This window comes from Odontesthes bonariensis, chromosome 3 (genome assembly GCF_027942865.1).
Source record: "Odontesthes bonariensis isolate fOdoBon6 chromosome 3, fOdoBon6.hap1, whole genome shotgun sequence".
Classification (NCBI taxonomy): Eukaryota; Metazoa; Chordata; class Actinopteri; order Atheriniformes; family Atherinopsidae; genus Odontesthes; species Odontesthes bonariensis.
Window position 1 is genome coordinate 16,608,255 of NC_134508.1, and position 22,139 is coordinate 16,630,393.

Genomic DNA, 22,139 nt, shown 5'->3' on the forward strand with positions numbered 1-22,139 from the left:
GGTTTCCACTGGGTGGGGCTACTTCACCCACTTCAAAACGCTGAAATGTAGTCATTCATATGGTACCAAACACGTGTGTACACACGACTCAGCCCACAATAACGCTGACTGATTGCAGATGTGCGCTGGCTAGCCTGTGTTGCAGGAAATGGTTGAATAATCATTCCCCTATGATTGCAGTTTCTTTAACGTATTGCGTCAGGAAAAAATGTTTGGGCACACATTACGCTAACCACAAGTGGGAGGTGTCAACAGCCCCTTCTATTCAGAGGGGCATACGGAAACAGCAGAATACAATACGGGCTTATGTACGTGAACGTGCGCAGTGTTGTTTGTCGGATGCGCTGCTGCAAGTTCCAGCTATTAAGCTGGGATGGAAAGATGTGACAAAGAAAACAGTCATTCAGCATGTTGCATTTAACAGGCACTGTGTTCCTCTGGGAAATCCTGTTTGTGAAGGAAAAATACCATGCGGAGCTAGCAAAGGACAGCCATGAGTGGCCGATGTGGGTTCAGTCATCAGCGGTCTCCTCATGAAGGCAACAGATAAACAAAAGTGCCCTCAAGACACACCCATTTCCTGTGCTCTCAAACACAACACAAGTGCTGCACACACTGTTATTGTGGACATGAATGACATGTGCACAAAACGTCCAATCACCTTGAGTGTAAGTGAGTGTTTGACTGTATGCGAGAGTGCGTGTGAGTGGCAGGGAAGTGAAAAAAGTTGCACATAAGTGGGAAGTAGAAAAGGGAAACAGGAGCTGCTTCTCTGCCGACTTATTATTATTTTTCTTTTTTTTAAACCAGATGATGGAGATTTTCACAGTGCACACACACCCACAGAGAGCGCTGAGAGTATGCTGGCTGACGCAGGTGCCTTTTACCTGATGTGCGTGTCTCTGTGTGTGTGTGTGTGTGTGTGTGTGTGTGTGTGTGTGTGTGTGTGTGTGAGAGAGACTGGCTCCAAGCAGAGTGAGAGATTCTTGGAGAGGGCAGCTTATAAATAACCCATCAGTGGGAGCTTTGAACTCACAGAGACATCGCTGGAGTTTCTTCAGGTTGAATAAACACAAGAAGTGCAGGTGAATCTGTGCGCGTGTGCTTGCAAGCACATCTGGACGTGCTCTTGTGCTGATTTATAAGGCAGAGGAGCAACCTAAAAAAAAAAACTTGCATCTGATCATTCTAAAGCCTGGTTTATAGTCGGTAACGCAAGATGCAACGCAAGACGCAACGCAAGCCCTTGCGCGGTTGCAAGCCCCCCCTTGCATGCTTGCGTGTGTCACCTCAATTTTCTAAACTTTACGCAAGACGCAAGCACAAGCCACTGGCTGTGTTCGAAACCGCCTACTACTTGAAAACGGCATACTCATCGATCTGACAGTATGCAGAGCGTTTACACACAGTGCACTTCACTCCTGTCCGAGCCCAAATCAGCCAGCCTGAAAAGCTGATTTCCCTTAAGCTATAAACTCTGTAAATATATAACTTTAGCAACATTTGAAACATTTTCAGGCGTGAAAGTAGTCGTTTAGACCCCCAAGGTGTTGAAAATCTGACAAAATACCGGCTATTTACAAGAAGAAGAAGCATGAATCCACTCGAAGAGGTCCTGGTGGTGAATTTCCTTTCATCGTAGTAGGCTTGTCATTGAAAAAACCCGCTACTCCACCTACTGTCCTGGCGGTGAATCGCCACGCAGCACACGCAAGCGCCGACAAAGCAAAATGAAGTATAAACGTCTCGAGCCATTAACATACGCGCATGACGCAAGGGCAGTTAAAAGAAGTATAACTCAGCCTTAAGAGCTTGAATAAGGGCACCTGGACTTCTTCTTGGATGTCTAGCATCTGATAGTAGCTGCAGTAACACATTTAGAACTTTGTGTGCCTGCTATCCATCAACATGGATGCAACAGAGGAAAACAGGTCCCTCCCTCCTATATGTTAATGTGTAGAAGGTAACTTCGACTAGCCGTAACACAAATGTGCTACTCAACATATGATCCATTACCGGCTTCACAAGGAAATTGTTTGGTGATTCTACCTTCAGCGATTTATAATTCCAGATTAACAGAGTACAGGAATAATCAGAGGAATAGGACTCTTTAACCACCAATAAATTGTCTCTCTTTAACTCACTACAGCTGTTTTCAAGCATGAGTTACTTGATTCTAATTGATCAATAAGTTGGAAAAAGATGCCTGCACCAATTCCATATTGACAGGGTGCGGGGTGGTAATTTCAGTGTTGAGTGCACTCCAAGCAGACAGCGAAACCTAAAAGAGTTGGCACATATTCAGAGAAGCGCCTCCATAAGCTGTCATCACATGTTTAGACCACAACTGACTAGCAGAGACAGACTGTTGCAGACTGCATGGAGTGTGGAGAGAGGAATAAAACAACCCTAAATGCACAAAAATAAGTTAGTTGAAAGTAAATATGCACTAAGGTTAGCAGAAGATATTCTAACTAATTTGTGTCATATCGAGGGGCAAACAACAAGCAAAGTAGAAGTCTGAGTGTGATGATGAGCCTGCATAAATTGCACATAGGATTGATGGATAAGAGTGAGCAACAGATTATCTATCTAGGCAGCAATTGGGAACAGATGTGAGAAACATGAGCAGAGCAAACACTCCCAACACTATTAGCATGCGCAGTACGACCACTTCTCCACATTTCCTGATTACACCTAATAATGATATATGCAACACACCACCCACACACAGTACCAATCAATACATAATTACACTGACAATTAGTATCATTAGACTGGTGCTATAGCTGCTGATTTGTGGAGGCAAACACTCCTCAGAGAGGGAGAAAGGTCAGGAGGGAAAAAAAGAAAAAGAGAGAGAGAATTGAGCAGCTCACACAAAGTCTGCTTGTGGTCTATTCCAAAAGCTGTCTATCATTCCGTGAGAACGGACAGAGAGCGGCGCTGGCGTGTGTGGGACACTTTTAGCTCGAAACACCTTGTCAGAGATATTTCATTTAATCACCCAATAATAACTGACATAAACTCGCTATTACCGATAACTCTTAAAGCATGCCATCCAATTGGTGCCTCCTAGCTCAACTAATTTAGACTGTCAATTAACTCTGTTCATCAACTCTGGCTTGATTAATCAGGTTTAATTACTTAAACATATTTGCTGCCACATCCTTTTAGATTAGGGCCACAGAAATAAGATGGTGCATCAAAAAGACCACAAGTGAGTTGTGTCCATTACATGATATTCTTAATGATGGATTTAATCGGGTTAGGAGCTGGCTCCGTAGTCAATTAAACTTTGTCTCGTCTGTATGACGGTAATGAAAATCTGCTCCACTGACTTAACGTGGGCTCGTGCTTTACTTTTTATTTGTTGCAAGACGCTACTCTTTAGGCAGCAGAAAATATGCTATTCCATTATCGTTTTAAACTTTGTGAAGCAAGCAAATAAAGAGAACTCACTCTGTGTCCAAAAATTCAGTGAGTCTATTATTCCTGTATAGAGGGCTCTTATCAGCAGGAGGTATCTTTTTTGCATCTCCTATACCGCTGTAAGCAGTCTCTTTAGTGCAGCTCACAATAAGATTCTATTTAGTCTGTTAACCACACTCCCCTCAGCTACTTCAACAAGAGCTAACTCCCAGTTAGCCGATAGTCTACTGCCTTAGCAGCAGTAACAGCAGTTTCAGCACTTAATAAGCTTTTGTATTACTGGTCTAAAAGTATAACTAAAGATTAAGAAGAACACCTATCCGTAAAAGATGTGAAGGCAGAAAATCGTTGCATTACTGCATGATCAAAGTGCTCTCAATGCTAATGCACAGTTCATATTCTGTGCAGAAATAACAGAAGCAGCTTGTTAGTCAACACTAACTAAACTAAAATCAGACGTGATCACTGCCAAAGCTCACCTTTGACACTGAAGTCCAGGCAACAGCTGGTCTATGCAGACTAAAACTTTGACTACTTGAGACCAACTGTTTTGCTGTGATTGAGCGTCTGATTGATGCGCTGGCTCGTGACAAAGTTCAAAACTTCCCCATCCATCTTTTAATGAAGTCAAAGCAGTGTGTCACTTTGTGCAGTGACAAAGTGGGTGGGTGGGTGTGTGTGTGTGTGTGTGTGTGTGTGTGTGTGTGTGGGGGGGGGTTATTAATCACAAGAATCCAGTTGCACAAAATACAAAGTTAGCTGGAAGTGCACTCGTATGACATTTACAAGGGCCCGAAAGACATTTGTAGCTCTGGATTATGAATTCTTAGTGTTTTTATGAAGAAAAAAAAAAAAAAGGTGTGATCATTCATGGTGAGCACTGCAAGGATGTGTAAGAAGGATTTAGATGGGCGGTCTATAAAAAGATGAACCGAGTAACTGGGCACCACGAACTGTGTGTACAGTTACTATTGAAATTTGGGCCAATGCAAGCATGTGAGAGGCTCATGAAGAGAGACCCATTGGCTAATATTCATTTACAGCATTTGTGCTTCTTTATTATTCTCTCACAGTATTTCAACAGAGCACAAATAGTCTTTATAGCAACACATGTCCCCAAAACACAAAGGTTCTTTTTTATGGCTCGGCTCCAACTGATGATTACTTATGATACTTATGATTACTTACACTGAAGAGATTCAGATGGTGCTTTTGTCACTTAAAAGAATAAAGTTTTCTTTTGCCGCCTCAGCATTAAGCTTTTTCTTCTCTGAAGAAAAGCGTTCGTGTGCTTTGTTCAGCGTGGAGAGAAACAACGTGGCGTCACCGCGTATAAGGAAAAATCTAGCAACATAACAGAGCAAAAAGATTCAGTCTCTACCTGGAACTCGTCTCTTTAAATTTTCACACGGAAAGCGTGGTGCTGTGCTTCCGAGTGCTCATTAGCACGGCACTTCCAGCGGACATACACACACCCCTCTCAGAGGAGCTCCGACACACCCTCGCAGAGCTGACATACTGCTGAGGAGGACAGCGCAGATGCCAGGTGACGGACACCGATATTATTCGTGCGGCAGTCAGCGTTGAATCATGCTCTGCTCTCCTTGCTCTATCCCCCTCCCTTCTTTCTGTCATCCACCCTTTTCTCAAGCTGTTCTTGGCGGTGAAAAGATTTTTTAAGACTATCACTCTTCCTCTCGCCCTGCTCACCACTCCGTCACTGAATCACTGCCTCTCCTGGCTTCTCCCTTCTGGGCCATTTTTCATTCCCTCCTTCCCCACTGGATATTATTTTCTCTTAGTCTGTTTTGTCTATTTACTCAACTCTAAAGTCATTCTCCCTTATTTCCCTGTCCTTTTCACTCCGGTTATAGTTCGGCTGGCATCGTTTTTTTTTAAATATCTGCACAGACTGAAATATGACTGCTTTGTCGCGTCATAGAGGAAAAACTGAAAATGCTATTCAAAATTCATCTCTGGAGACGATCCGTTTTTTTCCAGTAAAATCTAAATGATTCTAAACATAACATCACACTCAAAGCGTTACAAAAAAAAACAAACAAAAAAACACCTAACACTAATGAAACCTGTAAATAGTAATTTGATCAAAAGCTCAGATTTGGGGAAAAAATGTGCAAATTTGACTGCATTCTGGACCAAGTATGTTGCTGTTTCTGGTGTCTGTGTTATTTTAATCATCCCCACTCTTTCCCTTCGGGCATCTCCCCTGGCTGCACTCTACATTTTGCTCTCACTCTGTCTTCCTCATCTCTTCAACACCATCCTTCAAATTCCTGAACTCTCTCCTGCATGTTGCTTTGGCATCCAACTCTTCTTTTGGTTCTGAAGCTCTCTCTTGGTTCTTTCTTTTTGATAACCACCCACATGCGGCACCTTTCTCTCCTTCTCTCTCTCTTGCTTACTTCCTTAAACCCGTTCGTCCCTTCATGCTCTCACCTCTGTACCGTTTCTTTTCCATCGCTTTCAATGCACTCTCCAATCTTTTCAGTCATCTCCCTCTCTTTCGACCCTAACTTGGCGCATCTCTTCCACCCTCTCACTCTCCCTCTGTGGAAAGGGTTTGTATTGATCCGCTCTAAAACTAGGGAGGAGGTCAGGGGTTCACTAATAAAGCTCAGGGACACAACAGAGACACACAAGCAACATAAAATCACACACAAACAGCAGACAAATATAGCCCAGTATCCGAGCCGAGGTGCTAAATGCTGTGGGTGCGTTTCTCCTCTTTGTTGAGAAAAGAATGTTCTATCATAGAGCTGCTTCTAATGTTCCCAAATGTTACCAAAAACAGCCACTGTGTCAATAGAACTACAAAAATATCATCCTAATAACGGCCACAGGCACAATTTAAACTTCGCACTGAACACCTGGTGGTTCATCGTGGCTGTGTGGCTAACAGCTGTCCAAGCCTACCCACCCGGCCTTGCCCTCTTCACTGCACCACGGCAGGGTCAACCTAAACATATTCACCCTCTGCCCCCCACATTACCGAGCCTTTTCCCACACTGCTCAGACTGCATTTGAATTCCTGAAGTGGCTGAAAGTCTGGGAAGAGGCTTAGCTCCAATCAGCTGCATCTAACAGCATTAAACATCACCTGGATGAATTAAGGTGGGGAGGTGACAGAGTTCCTTCACAGCAGAAGAAGTGTTTTGTTTTTTTCCTCCATCAAGCTTTAGGCTAACTTGTAAATAGAACTGAAAGTGTTGCATCAACGAGCCCCCATCAGATACAGACGGGGGCTTGTGACATGATTAAGAGGTGTAACCTTATTTTGCAACAAATAATCATTCATATTGTTTGTGCAGGCTACTTTTGCGAGCCCCAGCTCTGATACAGTGTGAAAATAAGAGGCCGCGCCAGTTTTCTCCTTCATTTAAAAGTTTACTAGTCAATAGTGTTTAGCTGGAGTTTTGTTTAGCTGGAGTTTTGTTTATCTTACGATACCGTTACGCCAACTTTAGCTCCATCCATCCATAATTTCATGCTGTGATCATTGCCAACGCTATCAGTCATTTACACAGATTACAGCATATAAGAGTTTTGGTTTAGCATCGGTGCTACCATGCACTGAGCCTTTGGCTTCGAGTTTAAGTGTCTAACTTTACTTGTACATTAAAGTAGTAGTAATTTAAAAGATAAAAAATGTATTATTTAAAAGAAAAATTTTTTTTTTTTTTAAATCACACAAACATGAAAGTAATGACCACTATGGTCATGTGGTCATTACGGTCTGTTTTAATTTGGCTATCACCTACACTTGCGCTGCTGCCTAAGCTGTTATTCGAACAAAAGTTCTAATGATGCTAAGAAATTCACAGTTAGAAATAGGACAAGGCATTATCTGATGAAATACCACTTTTCCAGGTTCTGATCACATTTATCGGCATGTGAACGTCATCGTTGAGCTTTACAAATATCTAAGTGCGGTATGTTCGTATAACACGTGGTTATTTAGATTCTTTTCTGTCATTCAGTTCTTTCCGTGTTACTCTTTGCTTGTAGTGTTTAGTTACTTTGCACAACACAAGCTCTCCCACTGAAAAATGATATCAGATTGGAGATCCCTTCAGACACTGACAGAGGTGGAGGTCAGTGTTGGGCAGCTGACATCGGGTCAGTTTTTCGGGCCAGACGTCATTAACCTAAGGCTGACCTCTCGGGCCTTGCTGCTGTCACGGGGTCAGCCAATCAGCTTATAATTGGAGTTATTACATCACCAATGAAGCCATCCTATATGAGACAATAGCTTTTGAGGCAACCATGGTAACAAGCCCGGCAGAATGAAGGGAAGCAGCAAGAAGGGACACAGTGAGTTCTGTCAGTGAAAGTATGCGTGAATGAATGAGTGAATTACAGGCACGAAGGCAAACTTGAAGGTTGTAGCAGTAAAAGTAAGAAGAATATTTTTGTGGCATGCTGTCTGTGGAGAGAATTAGTGTTACAAACGTACAAATAACCCAATGAAAACAAAGTGAGATATTTCAACATGATAACAATGCTGTAGTGTCATGTGTAGAAATGTGTAGGTGTGATCAAATTAACAGCAAATAAGAGTCCATTTAGATGGAGCCTTGATGTCGAGGATGGACGGCTCGGGAGCACGTTTTACCGAGACACCTAAATAAAGTCCACAAGTAATCTTCTTGCATACAAGTACCCTCTATAAACGAGAGAAACGGCTCTTGAAAAGAGTTTTAGATTATATGTAAACAGCTAAACTTAGTTTGGAGTCTTTGAAAAGGCCAACACAATGCAGGGCATATTCCACCGAGGTTGACCAGTCCAGCTACCATGACAGCATTAAGTAAACCTGCGTAATAAAACGTATCTACCTGAGGGGCATCACAGAGGGATTACCTGAAGCCCTGCACCAGACTGAAGGTGGAGTGGAGCTCTTGACAGCGCTCTGCACCAAAAGCTCCGGCTGCACTAGTGCAAAGGTCTAATTTAAGTGAGATGAGATGAGATTAAATGAGATGGTCTGCTTTTTGGCCTTAAAGCTATTGTAAGATAGCCTGATTAACATAGACTTTCAAATCTCTTCGAGATTCTGGTCTGACCAAGACCATAACGAATACGATTCGAAATGACCTGGTCAACCCGCCTCCCTCGGGTTGCTACTGGTTGTGGCCAGAAAAGGCTGTGCCTAAGCTTAAAGGCTGATTCATACTCGGCGCAACCTCGCTCATACTAGCTGGTCGCAAATGGCGCAAACGGTCACGTGTCCAAAAATTCCGCCACGCCCCCCTTCGCAAGCTAGAAAATCCTCGCTCGGCGCAAGGGCGCGCACACAACTTTTTTTCTGACTTCGCGCGCGCTCAACCGGAAACAGCTGACCAAGAAAAAGAAAACATGAACACTGCAGAGACCGCAGTGACCGAGAGGGTGCGCCTCTACAAACATCTGTACGACACGTCTATGAAGTTACACTGGGGCAACGTTTGACAAAGTTCGTCTTGTTGCAAAGGACAAACATTCCACCTTCTCTTCTGTTTTTGCCGCAGCCGCTTAGCTCTGAAGCCCTTTTTCCATCAGATTCTGTAGCGAATTAAAAGTTATATCGCATTACTTTGTTGCGATACAAGATGCGTTCGGTTGGTTTTCCATCAAACAGGACGATTCTAGCGAAATAAAATGACATCACCGGAACGTGCTGATGCGCATTATTCTGACTCGACCAGATGATTTTCCATTACAAAAGTGGCGAATTGTAGCGAATTAGAATGCTCGGTAGCGGGAATTTAATTGCTCGCGCTGTTATTGTCAGCCTCCTGTTATAACAGTTGCTATAACTTTCAAGGCTACGTACCTTTTCACCACCGGCTTTCGTTTTATTTATTAGGCTAGTTACTTATTTAGAGTTATGGACCGTAGGATAGGACTAAACATGCTGCTAGTGCTGCTATGTCAGCTTATAATAGCCGTCAGAAATTTAAGAAGGAGGATGAGAGCGAGGGGAGAATTAATTATGCTGCTTCAGGACCTCCCGAATTGTGTTTATAAAAAGCAGAGTCTCTGCTCTCGACCAGTTGTTTCTTTTAACATCAGACATTGTTGTTTCTAGTTGTTGCTGCTGTTTTGATACCGACAGGATAGGTGAAATGGGGCGGCTGAGCGGCTCAACAACAACATTCGAATCCTCGCACTTTACCAATACCATCTGCGCATGCGTGGCTAGTCTGAATCGCATTAACCTTTTCCATCACTTCTGTAGCGATACAACTTAGCCCTGAACCACCTATTTCGAGCGAATTGATTTAATGCGACAAAACAGGCGTTCTAGCGATTTAACCGTTTTTCCATCACATGTATCGCACTAACTTCTGATGCGCATCAAATTAAAGCGAATCATGTCGTTGATGGAAAAAGGGCTTGAGATACATATACAGTTCTACACCCAGAGTAAATTCATTCCGCATCAGATGTGCCAGCCTCTGCTGACGTGACACCACAGGTGGCATTGTGTATGCTTTCTTCCTATGCTTTTCAGCTTGTTTCCTCAACAGTGACGCCCGCTGGTCTGGAGAGAACTGCAAATGTGACGCATTCTCGGCGCAAACTGCGCTTATGAGCTGAAGGAACTGTGAAGGGGCTGGCGCTTTCGATGACGTCATTAATGGTTCTCGAGCCAGAACAGTTGCGCGTTTGCGCCGAGTATGAATCAGCCTTAAGCCAATCACACCACTCTTTCCTCTGACGTATGATTTAGCTATCAGCGGGGCTAACTGGTAGATTAAACTCTTACCAAAGCCAGTAGGGAGCAAGGCGAAAACGTCTTTCCTGTCAAGAAATGATTCAAGGGCTGTTCTTTGCTCGATTTTTAACGAGAATCTCCCGTCGAACACTTTCATTACAGCATCTACAGCAGTGTCAAAAGCTTGACGCTGCTCCATGTTGATATTGAATGAAGCGCTTCCGTGTACAATCCATGGGTTGAGTGGCAGTTCAACCACGTCACTACCTTGAACACGCCTCTACCCTGGGCCGTTGGCGCTGCTCAAAGTTGATTGCTTACCGACAAAGTGGGTGGAGTTCCCATTTTTTCGGGAACTCGAATCCACCTGAATGAGCAGTTTGCCTGAGTAAGTGTAGCAGAGCCGAAGGTGTTGCGTCACTGCGAGGGCGGAGCCTGGGTAATTGTAAGAGTGATAAGAACTAAGAATGAAAAGAGTGTGTGGGGGGGGATGAGGACAATCACGGAAACAAAAGAGACTACATCTACAGGAGATGGGCAAGAGAGAGGAACAGAGGGAGGTGAAAGTGGGCTCCAAGGCAGTCACGTCACTTATCACACAAAACACATCTGTGCAGTCAAGCTAATGAAGACCAACAAAAAGAAAGGGTGCTATTCTTCCAGCCTATCCTTTAAATGCAACACCGGGTAAATGCTTTACGTTCATATGTGTCTGAAGAAGACACCTGCCAGTAAACAGGTTTCCTCTGACATTTCTAGAAAAAGCTTTAAAACTGATCTTTTCATTAAGCTGTCAGTTAAGAGACAGCAAGATGGAGGGGGTGGGTGGATGCTTTTAAAGACCACACAAGATGGAAGATTTGGTCACTGAGATTGGTGGTCAGTTAAGACAGCGGCGCTCTAAACACAGATGACGCTTGAAAACAAAGGCTGAGCAGGGCAATAGAACGAGTGATGAAGGTCAGAGGAGAGAAAAATAGATGCATTTGGTTATATTTGCAATTGGTGGGGAGAACGTAACACTGTGTGTTTTTCTGTAGTGCCTAAAGGTCTCCGGCGTGAACGCTTGTATGTGCGTCTGCGAAAGCGGTGTCTTCTGTAATGCATGCAGGGCCATGCACTGTGGATCAGTTAGGAAAAAGAAAGTCTAACTCGCGCTATCCCTCAGGATCTCACACTGCAGTGCACTGAACCATGCTGTCTGCATGAGTGTGTATGTGTGCGAGTTCTCCTCCCGAGTGACATTTCACAAATCCAGGGGACTGGGCTAATGATGTCCCCTGTCTGGCTAAATCAAAGCTCCAAGAGGTTGTGAGGAGAGGGAAGCTAAAAGCTAAAGGAAGATAGCAGGAGAAAGTCAGAAGACCTTCTCGTTCTCTCTCTATTTCTAAACACCACAGTCTTGGACTTCATCAATGAATGTAGAGTTTCACAGTGGCGAGAAAAACACTGAAATGAGAAATAGGACCAGCTTCAGGGATTAAGAAGTTCGGTTTTTTAAAACCTGGACCTTATTTCTGGCATAAAATATGTTTATCTACTCACTAACAGCTATTTAGGGCGTATTCAGACCAGGAAAGTCCAATAGTTCACTTGCTTTGGTCTGGTTCGCTTTCAGACTGTACATTTCAGTAAACGGACCAAAATATGTCAACAAAGCCACGCGCCCTGAAGTCGTTCGGCTATTGGTCAGAATCGACACGCGCAACACAAAGTGCTAAGTTCAAAAGTGAATGTAGTCATGGACGCTTTCCGTGCCGTTATTGCTTTTACTATAATCAAAACTATATGTTTTTTCAACGTTTTGCTATTTTCACAACTGTGTAATTACTATGCTGCTGTACAAGCAATTTATCAACAACGACGACAAAAGGCAAGGCGGCTACGGAGGATAACGCTGATGTGTGCTCATCAAGCTGAGACAATTCGGGCTCTTCAAGCAAGACGTGTCTGCTCAAACGTCCACAAGAGCACGGGTCTCCTCTTCGGCCCACGTTTGTCCCCTACTCATTTTCGGTCTAGAAATATTATTTTCGGTCTTTCGTTAGCTTTACCACAGCCGGTCTAGTAATTAGAAGAACGACGCTCTGTTCTGTTACCTAGCAGCAGACAAACGACGGATGCTCCCGAGGTACAAAAAAGCAAAAAGTCTGGGATTAGGTCCGGTCTGCTTTCACACCTCCAAAAGATCCGCACCAGGGTTCGTTTGACCGAGTCCGACCTTTCAGCTCGGTCTCGGTCCGATTGTTTGGTCCGGACCAGAGTTCGGTGGTTTGTATTCAGACCATCCCAAAAGGTCCGAACCAACGAAAATCTGGTCCGTTGGACGTTTGGTCCGGACCAAACGAGGTAGTGTATATCCATATAACGGGAGTGTACGGGGGCATCGGCTGATGCCCCATATATGGACATATACGCAGATTTAAATACCGTCCGAAGGACGCCGACTTTCACCAAACTTTTATCGGTGAGTAGAACAAATTTTATGCCAGAAATAAGGTCCAGGTTTAAAAAAATAAAAATAAACAAACTTCTCCTTTAAGACAGCTCTATCCAATTTTGGAGAGCACATCTGCAAGGAGCAATGATGCCAAGCCAATTAAAACATTCAAAGGAAAATTATGTGAAGACAGTGGAGTCAATAGAACTGGGGGAAAAAAAAAAAAAAAACAGAGGACACACAAAGGTTCGAGCTTACCGAGTTGATGCAGGCGAGCTCCTTGTTGAGCAGCCAGGGTAAGGAGAGTTTCCCATCTCCCCTGTAGCAGGACTGAATCCTTTCTTTGATCTTCTCCTTTATCTTCCTCAGAGTGAATAGGCACATGGCTGACTCTCTGGGTGGTTTTGCCCGATTCTTCTGACCCTGAGAGAATACCGTGAAGAGGATGTCTTCATTCTCGGAAATTCCCAGAGAGTTGGCCAGCTGCCGACCCGGTCGGGCCAAGAAGGCATCCTGCACCAGACGGTACTCTATCCCATCTTTAGTGCAGCCAATGGGGAACTCAACATAGGAGTAAAACTTTGGGTCATCCACGCAGAGGCGGACTATTTTGGAGGTGAAGAACTGCTCCCCGCTGGCATCGGGAGAAGTCAGTTGGGTATCTAGCTGCATTGTTAGATAATAGACAAACTGTTCACTGCTGAAGCTGTAAACATAATAGATGTCAAAAGCAGGAAACTTTGACAGAGTGTCTGAGGGGATCTTCAGCTGAGAGGAGACAAACTCATCCTGATAGACGAAGCTAAACATGTCAGCATTTTCTTCATTCTCCATTAGTTTGCGACTGGACAAAGTGGGGAAGTACTCAGACTTTCCATCGATAGGGGTTCCAATGAATAGCTTGCTGGTAGGACTTTGGGGGGAGCTTATGATGACGCCTGACATGGTACCCGATTCTGCCACACTGGAGAGGTAGTGCTCCTTGCGATGATGAGGCTCGCCAAGCTTAAAGAGGTCATCCAGACGCAGGAACTGGCAGATGCCTTGTGAGGTGCTGCCACAGGCAATGAGACGGTTCTGTGCGTAGTCTATGAGAAGGAGCTTGTTCACATTGGGGGTCTGAGCCAGGTCATGAGGGCAGGATTGGACACTGGGCGGAGGGTAACACTTCTCGTTGTCCACCACTGAGCCAGTCATGTGGTTTCGCAGTTTAGTCAGGTTGCTAGACAGCTTGAAAATCCAGTTGACAGCTCCCACATAGACTTCTCCTGTCTTGTTGTGGATGGCCAAATGTGTGAGCAAACACTCAGCAGGCGCAAATCGTTTGAAAAGTGGGGGTTGGCCTCTAGAGAAGGATGAGCTCATGATGAGTAAAAACCCCAAGAGGAGTAACAAGTTCCCCTGGCCAGGGGAAGCCGCTGACCGAGCGAGGGAACACATATCTGGGCTGTCAGAGGCAAGGCTTTGGGGGATGGGGGAGGAGAAAGAGAGGAGAAGGTGGAGTAAAAGCTCTCGTGCCTAGTTCCAAGTCAGGATTTTTCTATTTTCTTCCACAATCAGGGTATAGAAAAGGATAAAGGAAGGGGGAAACAAAACTCTTATTGATCAGCCGTCCTGTTTTCAGCGTTGTGAGCAGTCATCAGGAACATCATCCACAGAGGCACAAGATGGGAGCCCTGGGAGGCAGAGAGAAAAAAACATGTTAGTGTCCAAGGAACATTTCCTATTGATTATGCATCAAGAAAGCACAGAAGTCTAAAAGGCCTTTAAAATGCAAAGCTAAAATGAGAAAAAGAATTCAAGCTGACGTTTGCCTGGGAAAAATACAAATGTTATCAAATCAAGTCTGGAAAGCAAATGTGTGTCAGAATTGAATCATGAGCAAAAATGCTGGACAGGCAAGCACTCATAATCAAAGGTTCTGTACACATTATTTGAGTCTAGAAAAGAGTTATGGACTGACAACACTGAACCCGTTGATATTTCATAACCTTACCACAGTGGCTTTAAGGGGAATGTGTTCTGAAAAACTGCCACTGAGCACTGTTACACTGACAGCAACAATTTATGGCCAGGTCCATACGAGGTCCAGGTCCATTCGAAAGCTTTCCCGTCGCTGTTTCCCCCGTATCAAATTCAACTTAGAAACCAGTTATCCCTTACAGTAATTACACCTGCAGTTTTGGCAGCTGGTAATGGGCACAAGACCATTTTTGGCAGAACAGCAGGTAATCGGAAACTCCATTTCCCATGATGCAACATCACCTTACTTTGTAAAGCATTGGCTGAATTCCAGCGCACATACCAGATTAAACAACATAGTAGGGCAAATTTTCAACCCTTTACAGGGCATAAAGTGACTGCCGCCATGGATGTTTTATGGATTCATTGCAGGCATCAGCCTGATACATTTACAAACTTCCACCTAATCATTTATTCATCGCATCGACATCGATGCATTTTCTTTCACGAATACATAAATATATTTCATGCAGCACGAACAAAATACCCAACAGCTAATGACACGTTAAAGAGCAGAAGTGAGAGCATTTACAGAGACAGAAAGGAACCTCGTGAACCTGTATGTCCTCAAAAAGGAGCATGGTTTGACTGTCACATGCTGCCACTTCACAGGACAATCACGCTCCCGCAAAAACCAGGACATTAGTTCTACAGTAAATGCCGATTATGCCAAACAGAATGTAACCGTCCCCGGGACCCGGTGCTTCACTTTCACCTTGACTACCAAAGTGTCTGTGTGAAGTGGGTTTTATGACCATACCAAATCGGAAAAGATTAGAGACAAAACAAGAGAGACAAGGAGAGTGGAGAGGTAGGGAAAGTGGGATGAGGAGGCAAAGACGCGATACAGATGAGACCAAATAAGGAAAAACACTGAGGTACGGTCAATAGGTTCTTTTTTTTTCACCTTACATTTTTCTTTATCTCGCTTTCCACTTCCTGTTCTTGCTGAGCCACTTATGAACAAGGCTATCTTTCTATCAATCACTGAGCACATAGAGTCAGGGAGTGCGGCCTTGTTTGCCGAGCTCCGAGAGATGACTGTGAGTCTATTTCAAAACAGATTTGTTTTTTGGTCTGTGTAGCCATCTTTGGGAAAACGAGGTACGCTCAAGAACAAAAGCGTTCAAATCCTCAGAAGGGAAAAAAAGAGAAATCCTTCTACAAGTACTGAAATGACAAAAAGTCTAGAAAGAAAGTAGTCATTGTATTCCTCGTCAGTTTTAGTCCCTCCTACTGCATACCATAAAAAAAAATAATAAATCAGGTGAGAGTGGGAGGAGGAGAGAAGAGGAACGGTTGTGGTGACGGTTCATGAAATAGCAAACCATTGCTCAGCTGACACAAAGCTAACCAGGTTCAGAGAGAGGTAGTGTCATCCAATTTTCAGCCAAGAAAAGATACATTTATATCAAAGATAAAAACGAGAGATGGGAGGGGAGAAAAAAAAAGGGCGAAAACATAAGCAAGAGAAAGCTAGAGGCAAATACTCTGTGGCCAGAAAGGGTGGGTACGGACCAGCTGGAGCCAAACAAAAAAGCTGCACTTCTGCTGCATTTTAATCAGGGTTCTAACTTCGCTTGAATCAAACACCAGGGGAGCCCTGTGGATCGAGGCACTTCACTGAGGAAACTGCAGACAGAAGGGCCTGTGCTGCAATTATCAGATATACCCCCACTCTCCACTCTGTGAGATTAAAACGACTTGACGCGGATCGTGGCCTCTTTGGCACAAGCCGCTGCAATAAAGTGACGAGCCGGCCTATAAAAAAAACTAATTTTCTTGCTCAACGGTACAGTCGCGCTGCGCGATGAGAGCAGATGTCAATTTAAAGTGTGGCAGTGCGTAGGGAGGCTGGCTGCCTCGTTTTCCTTTGTCATTTCCAAGTGAGTCAAAGACACAATGAGGCAGAGTGAGCAAGTGTCTGATAAAGAAGTAGAGAAGCTAAAAAGAAAGGAAAAAAATAGCCCTGCTGTAATTTCTCCTCATTTAGGCCAACCACAGCTTGATGTATGATGGCGTGAATAGGATGACAAATGGCACCTGGAGTCTGTGGCTGCTTGTTACCTAATGGCCAATAAGGCGCAATGAAACACACTTCAAGACTAAGCGGGGAGGAAAAGGGATAAAAGGATCACAGAAATAATGTCTTTACTAATGTCCTCACCTTCAATCCACCTCATGCCAGGCACGCCAAACTGTTGATAAAGGTCTTTGACTCTGCCTGTAGCCCACGTTTCTTTTTTCTCTAATTTCCCCATTTTTTCTCTCCACAAGCAACCCTCCCCAAAAAACCCTCTTCAGTTTCAATTTCCTCCAGAGCTTAAGTGAAATGGTGGGGAGAGCTCTGAAAGAATGTTGCTAGTCATATCTGGCACCATCAAGAAAAAACATGTCAATCATTTTGGACCGGAGCGTGTCTGCAGCTATGGGAATAGGCAATCAACGGATCTAGGAAGCAGAGGCCTTTATCGCTTAAGGGAAAAGCATTACAGACAGCCGGCTGTAAGTGGGCAAGTTGATTGGATTTGATATTGGCACATCCTATCAATTGACGGGATTGTACAGCATCCCGATGGGCAATGGGAACTGGAATGAGGTCTTACCTCCTTTTAACCGCTTAAAGAAAAAAAAAAAGAAAAAAAACAGTTCGGAACAGAGGGCATCCTTCCAGGACTGACTCAGATTTTAAGACAGCTGGAAAAGTAGGTGAAGCGTTTGTGAAATTCCTGAGGGCTGGTGAAGTTTTGAGCTGTTGGCGAAGCTGAGCTGGATAACTCCTTCTCTCAGCCTCTTCTCCAAAGAGGCTAAACCTGTCTGTTCAGATAATGGTCGCTGCTCAAAGCATAAAGCCGCGCTGATTTATTGCTGTTGGCATATCAATTACAGCATTCGACACTAGACGGGAGAAAGAGGAGGAGATGGTGTCCAGAGAAGGATGATGATGAGAAAGGAAGAGGAGCAGCACCGAGACAAATTCTTTGCCCTCTGTGTTGCATCACAACACGTGCGCCACGTCTGGGACCCAAAGGAAAGCGAGGATTTAAGAAAGAAAAAAAATCGCAGTCGAGAAAATAAACTGCTGGAAATTCCGGGAACGGTTGGAAATTCTGACCGCACACATGCCGCACACTGGGCACGCTCCAGGCAGGTGCTCTGCCCTTTCGCCCTCCATTCATTTTCAGTTTCAGCTTTAACCCATTCGGGGTCGGAGGGGGCTGCTACACCCTCGGCACCTCTCTTCTCTTAAATCAATTAAAAACTTGGACAAAGTCGCGGGCCAGCCTTGATATTTATTGCAAATAAATCTCTTCAGATATAACCATCAACCTTTTCATGTGGAAGCAAACTTAAATTTCGCTTAAACATTGAACCCGGGGGCGGTCGGTGGCGTAGGGGGTTAAGCAGGCGCCCCATGTGCAGAGGCTACAGTCCTCGCTGCAGCTGGCCCCGTTTCGAGTCCCGCACCGGACGGCCCTTTGCTGCATGTCTTCCCCTCTCTCTGCCCCCTGCTTCCTGTCTCTCTCTAACTGTCCTATCCATTAAAGGCATAAAAAGCCCAAAAAATATCTTTAAAAAAACAAGAACAAGCAAAGCTTAATATTATGAACACGTGAAATTAAATGTCAAATAAAAAGACACATCTTTGGCATTCATTTCATGAATAAATATATGTATCTTTTTAATCTTATGCCTTTTTCTCGATTTGTAGCCTTCTGGGTTCAGTTTCAATTGTAACATTTTTTTCACAGGCTAACAATAATTATATTAACAATAATATTTTTTTGGTGAACAGATTTTCTGCTTCCCACCTGTCTAGAGGGCTCCTGTTTTCCACCTTTCGTTTCATTTTTGGGAGGGGTGGCCCGCTGCGACTGGTAGCATGAGGTCGCTAATGAATGTCAACAGAGGAGGGGGCGCCTGTGGATCCTGATTGACGCGCCAACGTACAAGCAGAGCATTCTGGGATGTCATGCCAGCCTCCCTTTCCTAAAATGTCCTGTTGTCACTATAACTATCAAATGATGGCATAAATATCATTAAGTACAAATAATTAATTCAGTAAATCATCCATCATTATGTGCAAATCAGAATCCAGATGTGCAAAAAAAATAAAATCCAAAACGATAATCTGCCCTCCACCTCTTCAAGCAACAGCTACATCACTCCCAAGATTGGATAAAAGCCCAAGGGAGGAAAGGAATGGGAGATGAGCTGAGCGGCAAGAGGAGGTGGCAGGAAACTGGGGGGCGTGGGGCAGGATGGTAAAAGAGAGGGTAGAATAGAGGGGGAGGCAAACCCTAAAACCTTAATCCTCTCGCAGGGTCTGCCTAATCTCACTGCCACTATCTGCATATGGGAGGAATGGATTACCATCCACCGACACACTGAAGGACGGATTGACGGGGGAGTGGGTGGCAATCCCTGGACAGACAACACATTCAGAGACAAAAATAAATGTACCGAACGCCTGAATCAAGTTATTACAGGGTAGAGGATGTGGATTTGTTCCTATTTTAGTGCTTTAAAAAAAAAAAAAAGAACCCAGGCACGTCTATTCGCTTTCTGTCTTACATACACACATGCACACAAAGACGGCAGGTAGGCAAGTTCAGACAAGTCATCTGCAATCTGGTTATCCTATCAGTCTGACATATGTCCCAATCAGAGGTTGTCTCAAGGGCTGAGAGGGATAGAAGTGGATGAGACTATCAATTTAAATCACAAATGTATACAAGGTCCTTGTAACTCATCACAAACTCAAATCTCATTGCAACAAATCAGTCACTTATCCACTGAGGATTAGTGAATATAATAAAAAAACAAAAACATCCAAGCCCATCTGTCACTATTCATAAACATTTGGTTATAAAGAGCCACCTTTAATAGTTGGGCGGCAGCAGAAAATCATAACTTGATGTTCAGAGTCACCATGAGGTCAGTAAAACTAGGTACTTACAGTAGGTCTCAGAAAAAGGTAAAAATGTGTTCAACGATTAGAAAGATGGATGAAAAATGAGCTATCAACATTTAAGTATGAGAATCAACTGGCATTGTATTGTGTCAGAGCCATCCAATCAGACATGACAGATTTCAGAGGGAGCAAGAGCAATTTCCAAAAGAAAAGCCAATAAAGCAGCATTGTATTTTGCAGTGTGTTGCATCACTTCCGTCCTGCCTTAGCTGCAGAAGGAAAATGACGGGCAAGCTGTGAGGAGCATAAAAAGCTCCAACGACTAGTGTTCCAGTGCCAAAGTAAATCAGTGCTGGGAGGACAAGTGTCTGTGCCCTTTCCATCTCTGCCTAAACAAAAGCCTTTTTTTTTTTTTTGCAGAGTACAAATGCAGAATATAAGTGTATGTGTTTCATTTGGGAAGTCAGGCAGAAGAGGAAATTAAGCCTCCCTCTTACTGGGAGGACGTTAACCCCATCAGCCCAGATGGACTGTTAACATCTCTGCTCCATTTGTGTCGTTGCTTCTATTGCGGTGAAGAAGTTGAAAAAAGGATCAGTCAATATGCTTTTTTTTCCCCTTGTGTTAATTTAGCTCAATTGCATTTGCCGAATAAGTATTCTAAAGCAGCAACTTTACAAGCTGGAGAAATAAAATTTTAGGTTTGATGGGGGGAAAAAAAGAAAAAAAGAAACTGTTTATTTTTAAAGTGAGTATCATGAGCCATGTCGCAATAAAACACGATATAATAGAAATGATAAACCGCTATTTCTTTCCCGGGCTTCAATCCGAGTCCTCTACAAGTACGGGGGCAACTGCTGACCTCACAACCAGTGTGGGTAACAGATGAGTGGCAGCAGCCACTTCGTAGCACAAGTTTTTCCTCTCCTCCCCTGCAACAATAAAGTCTGACAGACAGACGTATTTACAGAAGTAAATGGGATCACCCTGCAACAAGCCTCAGACACACAGTCCAGCACAAATACACGTGGGTGTGTCTGAGTGTGTTCAGGTTAGTGTAAAGTGTGTGACGACACCTTGTCTCTGATCTGACATGCACGTGGCAAACGGATCACCATTCAATAACGTGCTCTGATCATTCGGCCACCCGTTGCTGTGATGCAATATTCAATATGACTAATTGGATCGGAGGTCAGGGAAAAGTCAGATCACAGGAGATACTGATCCTTTCACAAGAGCGGAGAGGAAAATCTACCCTCTCTTATCTATTCGTGACATTTTGAACTGTGGACTCATGTCCGGGTCAAGTCCCACACCCAGTATGTCGAGCTGGTACCGCATCGCGCTGTCAGTGGACCACGCCCAACATAAAGATCAAACATCAGGCAAGAAATGTTGATCAGGGATTCTGGGTTATGATTCACAGAGAGGGAACCAGACCCATATTTAATTTAACCTATTTTGTAGCTCGAGTTGAAAAAAAGAGGTTTTTTGTTTTTGTTTTTAAATGGCCCAAATTGTGAAGATGCTCAGCAGGTAATAACAAGCGAGTCCTGAAAACTCTTATTTCAGTCGCAGAATGAACATCAACCGTCATTAATAAGTTATCAAACAAAACGAAATGGGAAGCGGACATGGAAAGCTTTCATTTTTATTGCCCAAGCTTGGTTTAACATTAACTTGGCGTGTTGTGCTCATTCAGTTTTTATCTCAAATCTTATTTGAGAAACTAGCTTTCCTTCAAGCTGCTGTGATTGGTAGGTAGATTAAGAGACATTCTGAAAGAGGCATATGGAAAAAAAACAGCCACACGTGCACTTGCACACCCTACTAACAATGACTCCAGCTCCAGCTCTCTGATTCTGACCACCGACACAAAGTCCTCCCAGAACTGGAGCTCAGAGGGAATGTGCAGTGAACAAACCACTGTGTGAAATTCAACACGTCATCAAATACATACATACCATGGATAGTTGCGTGTGTCAGGTTATCTTTGCGACAGCCATTGTGCCCTGGCTTATCACTCTACAGAAAAAGAGTTGAGCAGGCCCTTTGGAACCTTCTTGGAGCAGTTTGAGATAGCTGGATGGTGGGTGCCACCATCTCAGAGCTCTGTATGGTTTATGAGCATTGTGTCTAATTTGGCTGGTGAACAGAGAGTTGAGCGCCCCGGGCTGTCTCCCAGGCGCGCAGCCCTTGTCATTAAAATAACACACGAAGAGGAGACAGACTGTATTTGTCTCCTTTATATCTACCCCAATAATCCCCATACAATCACTGTCTCTCCTTTTTTCCTCTGAAAAGCTTTTAGCTGAAAAAGCTTGCCTCTTTGTGCATCTCCTCTGCCGTGCTCTCTATCATTTAGACTCATTATCATACAGACACCCAACTGAAATACAAATTCCACCACAACAAATTTAAAGCATAAACATGGAAGCACATTTACTCCTCCCCGTTTTTTTTTTTCCCCCCTCTCCGGGGCGAAATACCTAGCAAAACAAAAGCCTCGACTCCAGCTGCTCAGACAGAATGAGGCACTGCTGAACCAGGAATCAGCTAAAACCATCCCACATTTCAAAAAGGAGTACACACACACACACACTGATGCAGGC

The 22,139-nt window shown here is 44.0% G+C and overlaps 1 protein-coding gene across 5 annotated transcripts in view; it reads right to left on the reverse strand.

Annotated features, from left to right (window-relative positions):
• The window catches only part of plxna1b (plexin A1b), a 181,584-nt gene that overhangs the window by 133,675 nt on the left and 25,770 nt on the right, over positions 1 to 22,139 (reverse strand). For all 5 annotated transcript variants that reach the window (XM_075460537.1, XM_075460534.1, XM_075460536.1 and 2 more), the window contains exon 2: positions 12,849 to 14,266. In XM_075460537.1, the coding sequence (XP_075316652.1) occupies positions 12,849 to 14,030 (1,182 nt within the window). In that variant the 5' untranslated portion in view covers positions 14,031 to 14,266. The remainder of the gene's footprint in view (positions 1 to 12,848; positions 14,267 to 22,139) is intronic.